This window comes from Anomalospiza imberbis, chromosome Z (assembly GCF_031753505.1).
Source record: "Anomalospiza imberbis isolate Cuckoo-Finch-1a 21T00152 chromosome Z, ASM3175350v1, whole genome shotgun sequence".
Classification (NCBI taxonomy): Eukaryota; Metazoa; Chordata; class Aves; order Passeriformes; family Viduidae; genus Anomalospiza; species Anomalospiza imberbis.
In genome coordinates this window covers 41,248,086-41,257,585 of record NC_089721.1, presented here as the reverse complement: position 1 = coordinate 41,257,585, position 9,500 = coordinate 41,248,086, and the positions used below count along the sequence as shown (strand labels likewise).

Here is a 9,500-nt window from a genome sequence, read left to right as displayed (position 1 = left end):
GGCTTTTTCAAATAAAGATAAGCACCATCACTTTGCTCTCCAAGAAAGACCATAATCCTGTAAGTCTGCATATATTTATGTAAGCATCCTATCCATTTAAGTTAGCATACTCACTTAAACTGAAATCTTGATTTAAAACGCCCTAGTGTTCTCAAGACCAAAGTCAGTTTTCCACTTTCTGTTTCTCTGCCTCTTTCCTATGGCCTATCGACTAATTCAGAATAGAGGAACAGTGCAAAGCTTGGAATGCCTTAGCTTCCAGATTTATAGACCTCTAACAGAGGCTTTGTGAAGACGTGACTAGACACCAAAAAAGACTAACTATTCTGTCTAAACACCTCTGTCTTGCATTGACAAATAAAGAATCTCCATTGACACAGACGTAGGATGATAGACAATGCATTCTGCTCTTCCTCTTTGTTATGAACAGGTTTAACACAGAAGACCAAAGGAAACTAAGTCTTAATGAATAAAATGGATTGGATCCAGAAAAGTTTGAAATAGACCCAAAAAACACAATGAAAACAAAATGAGATTAGACATTGATGCAAAAAAATGGATATATTTTATTTAATAGTAAAGGAGGCAAAGAGAAAGAAAGAGAAAGAGAGAGAGAAGAATAGAAAAAAAAAAAGAAAGAAAAAGTAAAAGAGAAAGAAAAAGAAAAACAGAAGAAAAAGAAAAAGAAAAAGAAAAAGAAAAAGAAAAAGAAAAAGAAAAAGAAAAAGAAAAAGAAAAAGAAAAAGAAAAAGAAAAAAGAAAAAGAAAAAGAAAAAGAAAAAGAAAAAGAAAAAGAAAAAGAAAAAGAAAAAGAAAAAGAAAAAGAAAAAGAAAAAGAAAAAAAGGAAAAAAAAGGAAAAAAAAAGAAAAAGAAAAAAAAAGAAAAAGAAAAAGAAAAGGAAAAAGAAAAAGAAGAAGAAAAGAAAAAGAAAAAGAGAAAAAGAAAAAGAAAAAGAAAAAGAAAAAGAAAAAGAAAAAGAAAAAGAAAAAGAAAAAGAAAAAGAAAAAGAAAAAGAAAAATGAAAAAGAAAAAGAAAAATGAAAAAGAAAAAGAAAAATGAAAAAAAAGAAAAAGAAAAAGAAAAAGAAAAAGAAAAAGAAAAAGAAAAAGAAAAGGAAAAAAAGGAAAAAAAAAGGAAAAAAAAAGAAAAAGAAAAAAAGAAAAAGAAAAAGAAAAGGAAAAAGAAAAAGAAGAAGAAAAGAAAAAGAAAAAGAAAAGAAAAAGAAAAAGAAAAAGAAAGAGAAAAAGAAAAAGAAAGAGAAAAAGGAAAAGAAAAAGAAAAAGAAAAAGAAAAAGAAAAAGAAAAAGAAAAAGAAAAAGAAAAAGAAAAAGAAAAAGAAAAAGAAAAAGAAAAAGAAAAAGAAAAAGAAAAAGAAAAAGAAAAAGAAAAAGAAAAAGAAAAAGAAAAATAAGGAGAGGGGAAGGGGATAAAGAAAAAGAGAAAAAGCGGAAAAAGAAAAAATGAAAAAAAGATGTGCATGGGGGTTGAAGAACAGGGAGAGAGTGACATGGGTTAGGTGGAAGCATATCACCCTGCCAGGGGTCCCAAAGATGTCTCATTGCTCCCCTCCATCTGGTCTTCTTGGTAGTGAGAGTCCCCTGCAGCCCGCTGCAATGAAAATTCTGTGGATTAATACACGTTTGGACCAGGTGGCAATGCCCAGGTGCCTCCTTTGGGATGGGCAAGTTTGACGCTGTCCCTTGCAGCACTGTGGATCTGTTGCATCATTTGCAGTGCTCTGGTGCAGGGTCTGGGGACCCCTTTGTGGGGACTGGCCTTTGATGGCCATGCCACCCACTCTGCTGTCCTTCATGTGGATGCGACTTTTCCTGGGGTAAGGGGGCCTCACAGCTGAGCTGGTCTGCACAGCAGAGGATGGGTGTTAATTGCCTCAGACCAGAGGCTTTTTCACCACACATCCAAAAACCTTTCCTTTCCCCACCCTCTGAAGTAAGGGTCTGTTCCACCCTGGCAGCTGATAGCCCTGGGGTGTGGTCTCCACCCCAAAGGTGCTAAGCTTGATCCCTCTGTGAAAGTATTCTCCCCCAGTCCAGACCTGAGTCACCTTATCTCCATCAGGAAGCAGTTCAGGGCCTCAGTCAGAAGGCCTATTCAGGGTGTGGTGGTTTCTCTACAGCTTTTGTAATACGGTTTTGCTATAATAGGCAAAAATTCTTCCTGAAGATACTTATGCCATAGATTATAACATTCATTCTCTGACACTCTTTACTGGATCACTTGTTCTGTTTCTGGTTTATCACAGCTGCACAATACTCCTTCAAAGTACACACACTCCTTGCTACAATCTTGAGTCCACACCAAACCGTATTGAACTGGCAGGTCTTTCATAGCATGAAAGAGGATGAAAATACATTAAGATATTAGATAAAACTCATCTTTCTTTTTTTTCTACAAAAGTGCATGAAAACTATGATATATATCTATGACCACCAAAGAACCAGGTATGAAATTGTGTCAATCATTTTGTTCATTATTTGTTATGTGCAGTAGTCTGTGGTTACGTACTGTTTTTTGTAACACGGTGTTCTCAGGGAAATTAATTATGCCATGATTTTAATGTGCTGAACCTAGACGTATTGGCTTGCCTCTTGTTCTTTGTTTAACTAGTACTGCAGATGTACTTTCATTCAGAAACTCTTTGCAAGTAGATCTTGCAAACTGAACTCATGAATAGGAACAGTAAACTCTTAATTACTTTTCTTAATGAAATACAATAAGGAGGATTTATTTTTCTAAAGTAAAAGATATAAAAATTCTTGCAAACAAAGACTTGTTATCCCAGTATTGAGAGTTCTTGTTTAGTGAAAGGATTCTTTGTTCATGGTCTTCTTTTTCCATATGCCATTGTAAAAATTTGTGTTTAAAAACTGGTCTGACAGATCTCTTTGTACTGTACAGAATTTGTCATTCCAGATATCCTTAAGAACCACAAAACAATTGGGAAGATTAATTTATTGATTTACGGATGAAAAATTAATAGTGTTTTCTAAGCATTTTTTTTTTCAAATACTGACATATGTTGTATGAAGACGTGTTGGACATCAGAAAGAAATTTTCTTAATTGTTTCCATTTTTATTAATTTACAAAACTTTATAAAGCTGTCCAAAACAAACAAAATACTGAGAAAACAAGATTCATTAATCTAAATTATTAACATTATACACAGGTGTAGTATTGCTGAACTTCTTTTTATACTCTGGTGGACATTCACAGGTAATCAACATTCCCCTGGAAAGCCTGAGTAAAAAATGCCTTAGGAATTAAAGCCAGATTTATAACAGACTGTGTTGGTAAGGACTTCATTTCACAGAGGAGACCTCTGTACATTGAACTGTAAAGATGAAAGGTATTTCCTGACTGTTTGCCATTGTAATTACACTATCAGATAGTGTTAGAGAACACACCATGGCTAATTGTCCAAAGTTTAATGCATAATAGGCAGCAAAATAATTAGTTATCTAGTGTTTCAATCACAAGGCTTCAAATCTTCAGGCTACATTTCTGACATGCTGACCTTGTGATTGTAATATCACTTTGGGCCATGTTGCTGCATGTATCAGGACAGGCCCACAAGATGATAGATCATCTTGATATCTTCCTTCTTCGATTAAAAAATAAACCATTCTTTAATGGGGAAATCCAGGAGAGAAATAATTTTGGCAGTCTTGTGAGTTTCCCAGAATTAAATTTGTGAAAACTTCAGATTCTACTCTCCTAAAAAAATCAGCTGCAATTTGTAGTATAGAATTCACATATGCACACATGACAGGCAAACATTAAAGTGTTTTAGGTCTTTTCCTGACAAATTAATTTAGTGACAGTGTCTGATATTTCATTGAATGGTATTTACTAATGCTTATAATTACAGTTTTAATAACAGGAAGATAAAATGTTAGTTTACCTTGTTTGTAGCCCAGTTTTTCCAAGCAGTTTCTCCTTTTCAATCCAGTTTGTCTCATGCTAAGTCAGTATGAGAAAAATAATCAGTTCAGAAGGGAGAAAATTGAAAGGACACTTAGCAAAGTCTGTTTCTTTTTGTACTACCAATGTTTTAGAAGTTTGAAGGCTTTATTTTGATAGGGTTTTTTTTTACTGAAGAGTATGTAAGTCCACCTTCTCTTGTTACTACTTTAATCTTTACCTCTGATTACCTTTGAAAAACAGAGTAATGTCTCAACTAAGAGATTACTCTATATTGGACATAGCATCAGAATGTGAAGACTAACCTGAATAAAACTCCCTTTAATTCTAGTATCTGTATTAATAAAAACCTGAAAGAATCAGGTGTACATAAAAGCATAGCAACTCAATGAACTTTTGCAAATAGGTAACATTTTGACTGTATTCTGCAACAAAATATTGAACTTCTACAGAAGAAAGGAATTGACTTTTCGGAGTGTAATATGCAAGTAGCATATTTTTAAAAATCTAAATAGTTGCCAGATATATGCAATTCTAATGATAATTGTCTTTATTAGAACATGACTGCAGCTTTTCATGTACCCTAGACTTTTCCTCATGAAAAAATTAATTGCAGTGCTTCAATTATCCCCATTATCCCCACCAAATGGAACAATAGTTGAAATACACTGACAGGTACACTATCTAATACACTTTCTTTTATCAAAGCATTGGAAGGCCTTTTTAAAATGACCACTTCTTGGAGCTTGGAAGAAGTGTTTTGTCAGGAATAACTGAATTGTTCTCAGGAGCACACTGTACTCTGTCTTGGGCTGTCTGGGATGTTGGATGTTAAACACCTACAATCCTACAGTTTGAAGCAGGTAAAATTACCAACAAGGGACAGATATTTTGTCTCTATAGCAGTCATACAGATTCCTCTCAGCTGATTTATTTCTTTCTAAGATACATATTGGCCACTCTTGCTCCCAACTTTTATTCCCTGTTGTCTTGGTTTGAAAGATAGGTGTCTGGTAAGGAAGGCAGGAGCCTCCCGTGGAATGGAGATTTTGAACCCCTTCCCTTCAATTTATTATAATTTTGAAATTAAGGGGCTCTCAGGCAAAAAAAAAAAAAAAAAAAAGACATGAGATTAGGAATAACAGTTCTTTACTAGTGTGTATAAAAAAGCAAACAAATAGCAATGACTACAGCATTAAAAAGAAGCAGAAACCCAGCAACAGCCTTCTTGGCCGCAGGCACTTTCCCTTTGGTGCAGTTCTGGTCACAGCCAGCAGGGGCGCTGGTGGCTCCCGGTGGGCAGGGCAGGTGCGGTGATTCCCCCGTGGCTGCAGGGGGCGCTGTGGTGTGATCTCAGGGAGCACGTGGTAATGGCAGCTCGGCCCAGATGGAGAGGGATGGAAGAAAGGTTTTTCTTCACAAGACCCAGGGCAGTCAGTCCCGGTGTCTCAACAGGACTCTGAGGAGCAGCAAGCTGGAATGGCAGGAATGATCAGAAATCCTGGGGTGGTGGATGAGATGTATCAGAAGCTCTGCAGCCATAGCTGGAAATTGCGGCAGATCCCGGCAGGGCAGGGGATATGGGGCCCAGCAGCAGAAGAAAGGCAGCTGCTGGCTCAGTTATGGCAGTGGCAAAGAAATCCTTTTCTCAGGCTCCGCAACTGTCCCAGCCTCCATCCTTTTACCTGCTTCTATTCTAGAGGTATGTCTGTCTCCCCACTGCCCGCCCTGCCCCACCTCAGAGAAACTCCCAAAAACCAGAGGAGTTCCCACTCCCTGCCTCTCAAGGACCCTTCAGAGAGGGTCATCAGTGCCATCAGTGCTTCTTAGCAACTCAATGGGGAAAAATTCCACAAGTAATAAGAAAGAAAAGGAAAGAAAACCCAGCCCCCAACACCTCTCTATAGGAGGAACCACCCATAGTGGTTCAGTCTGGGGTTAAATTTTCTTCTACCAGCTTTATAGGTTGTAGGGTTAAGCAGGCATATCACAAGGCCTTCAACAACTGATACAGAACGTGCTGATTGTAAGCCATTTCCTCCTGGTAAAAAAATGTAAGGCAATTTTCAAAACAAGGTAACATTAATAATAATGCATTCATTTTCACAGATATATGCAGAATCACTACTGACTGCTGGTATATATGAAGCGATACGCAGAATAAATAAATAGACTCCACAACCTGGTGTAGTTATGAAGTGGGTATATATGTCAGCACCTGGCACAAGTGAGATAGCTTTCCAAAACCTTGTGCCCCGAGCCTCAGTCTGACCCACATCTTTATTCCAAAAGGCGTTCCATATGCAATACATTACACAACTTTTCCATGCATATTCAACCCCTGGCCCCACCTGTCCTCACCTCCTATGCTAAATAGGAGCATGCCCATCTGGGCACACGTGGTTTGCTGTGGTGGTCCCGCGGGGGTCTCTCGGTGGTCCTGAGGCTTAAGATTGTGGTCTTCCTCATGACTGAACTTTTGAACTTTTCTCCTTTGTGCATGTGCTTTTGGTCCTTTGGTGCTTATCTGAGTACACCTGTCAGTCTTGATAGGCTTGGAGACAGAGGAGCTTCTTTATCTAGGTTCTTTGCATCCCTTGGTATTGTTCTTTATGCAAGAAGCTTCAGAAATTTGCATTTTCCTATGCCCTTTGTACCATGGCAGAGGTTATTTTTTTAAGTAAAAGGTAAAATTCAACAGATAATTATACAAGCTAAAAATTTAAATTCTTAATTCATTTTGTTAACTCAAGTGAACTCTAAAAATCTCTATTTCATATATATACACAGAGGCATGCTGATTAGCATTAATTCTAGAAAAACAGATTTAATTCAATTTCTTAGTGTCAGTATTGGTAGAGTATTTTAGTGTAAACATACTCAAAAGTAGACACTGGTTTGTATAAGAAATTGTGTTTGATTGAAATCTTATCTGTCCCCCTTACATATGGAGAAGGCAAAAAGAAAATTTCATGAGCACAGATTGAGGAGAACCAAACTCAATAAACTGCCAGTAATTTGCACAGTCAGTGTTTTTCCATAGTTTTATTGTGATCATATGTTGTAGATTGGGTTGGTTTAGTCAGGGATTTTATTAATGTTAGTTAGACATGTTCCTTGAACCCCTATCTTTCCCTCACGGTGGTTTGATCCAGGTTGTTTACTCCAATAGTTCCTGCCACACAGATCCACAGTTACCTGTCAATCATCTCACTCTTCCCAGGGTTTCTCCCTACATGGTTCTCTCAATCAGGGATTGTTACTCCCTGTTGGGGTGTCAACCTTGTAACCACTCCTTGCTTCTTCACAGAAAGTTCTGTGTCAATCACTTCACCTTTGCATTTCTATTTTTCCCCAAATGCTGTACCCACCTCTGTTATGTCTCCATTGGTTGTGAAACACTACCTCGGTTTAACCCCATTGGGCGAGACAGATTTCCACCCCTGTCCACTCACCCCCTATTTAATCTGATGGAATCTTTTGTTCATGGCCATTTTGCCTTACCACAATCAGACCATGCATGGGGGAATATAAGTTCTCAGTTTTCGCAGGCTGCAGCGTCTCGGCTGTGTTTTCCCGGTCCCCAGGCAGCTCCGGCACCTAGAGCGGTACTCCACCTCTCCGGGACCTGGGATCACCGTGTGTTTCCAGACTCGGCTCCGTGCTGATGTCCAGGCAGGGTTGGCCGCGGATTCTTGCCACCACAAGCGAGAGACACCAGCAAAGGGTTGAAGGAATGTCCAGATTCCCCATGCGTGGAAGGCTGAAAGTCCTTTATTGTCGCGGGGAGCTGTGCAGAGGCGCCGCAACCTGCTTCCAGCTGGTGTGTGAGGAAAATGGCGGTGGGCACTCCGAGGCGTGGGATTATATCAGGGGAGGGATGAGGAGAGCAGGGGCCCTCCTGCCCAATGGGGGCAGGCGCCGTGGCGATGATGTGGACCACGGCACCCAACAGGGACGCGACCGGGGCGGACCCCGGGCTCTGGGGTGAACGGGGTTGTTAGATCAGAGTGATGGGCACTGAACCCTCCAGGCAGGATGGGGAGTGGTCACAGGAGTGACGGCGGAAGCTCCAACAGTCAGGGACCCGGAGCGAACCGCCACAGGGGGGGAAAAAGAAACACTGGGGGTGCGCGGGGGTACACAGAACACGGCTAGCTAACAGATCAGAACCCCTAACCTAAATCCCAAACTGAGATGCAACAGCAGGCAAAGTGTCCTTCTCCCCTTCGCTTCCTCTCCGCGAGAAGTTACCAAGGCTGCTAACCCACGTTGGGATACTCTGCAACCCTGGAGTGCCCATAAAGTAGTGGCCATGGCCTCACAAAGAAGTGGTAGCCGGCACTTTAGCTGCTTGAGGTCGCAAAAAGCAAACACCGCAATCATACAGAAAGTAAATCAATCCAAGAACACGCCATCCCTAAATAAGAATTTGCAATTATAACAACATATGGTTCTAGGCTGAACTTTAAGATCAAACTATTTTGCCATTCACATTAAGTCTCTTTTCTATTTTCACTTTTAATTGATTGATTCTCAAACCACTGATTGTCAACATTTTATCCCTGAAGATCTGCTGTTTTGAGATAGAGAGCAGGCTGAACAGTACAATCACACAAGGGCTTCATTTTGAAAAATTTCTACTGTTCACTCATGTATATGACAACAATCCCACACAAGAGTTTTGGGATCAATTTCATTTGACATAGGAGTTAAATTTGGAGACATTCATTAGCAACTTGCTACAGAGGCTGTTACCTTACAGTGAAATTTTCTTCTCTCTTCAACTTCCAATCTATAGAAGCCACACCTAAAATACGATTATAGAAACAGAATTTAGAATTTGCTATGATTCTCTCTTCAACATAAACTAAGGGCATAGAAACACAACAAATACTTACTTCCTTGCCTCTGTTGCACAGAGACAGGACTGAAAATACTTGCATTGACAGAAAATATTCTAAGCTTGTTTTCCTTGGGCAAGTTAAGACACACTTACCAGGTGAGTCAGTATGGAATCAACTTCAAGTATGGAATCAACTTCCAGTATGGAATCAACTTCCAGTATGGAATCAACTTCCAAAGACCTTGATTTTTTTCTGATGTTTTTCAGCTTTATATTTCCTTGGGTGTACCTATGGCACAGTGCATAGTATCAAGTCAGAGCTGACATGCTAAATACAAGAATTACTATCTAGAACTATAAGAACTAATATATCTAGTAAAATACACTGCCAGTGACCAGTGCTAGATCAAGCCCTGGGGATAGTTTAGCTTCAATGTGACAGCATTGAACCTAAAGGTATCTCTCCCAGTTCTGGCGTGCAGTGTCAGCTCTGTGTGGCTTCTGGTGTGTAATCAACTCAGTCAGTACCAGGCCACCTGTTACACTGGAGAATGCTATACAGTGATCATCAACTGTGATAAATAATGAGCAATACTTCTGTATCAAAATTCATGCTGGTTGTTTTTGAAGATAAGATTATCTCTTTTTAGATTCTGAGATGATATTGGAGATCAGAAGCAATTTATTCTGTGACTTTGACACGTTTCTG

The 9,500-nt window shown here is 39.2% G+C and overlaps 1 protein-coding gene across 1 annotated transcript; it reads right to left on the bottom strand.

Moving 5' to 3' along the window:
- Window positions 1-535: 535 nt before the first annotated feature.
- Window positions 536-5,076, bottom strand: LOC137465350 (uncharacterized). The gene is made up of 2 exons (XM_068177368.1): window positions 3,926-5,076; window positions 536-1,863 (listed from the first exon to the last, which is right to left on the bottom strand). The coding sequence occupies exon 2, from the start codon at window positions 1,559-1,561 to the stop codon at window positions 536-538; it is 1,026 nt and encodes a 341-aa protein (XP_068033469.1). The 5' UTR covers window positions 1,562-1,863; window positions 3,926-5,076.
- Between the last annotated feature and the right edge of the window lie 4,424 nt (window positions 5,077-9,500).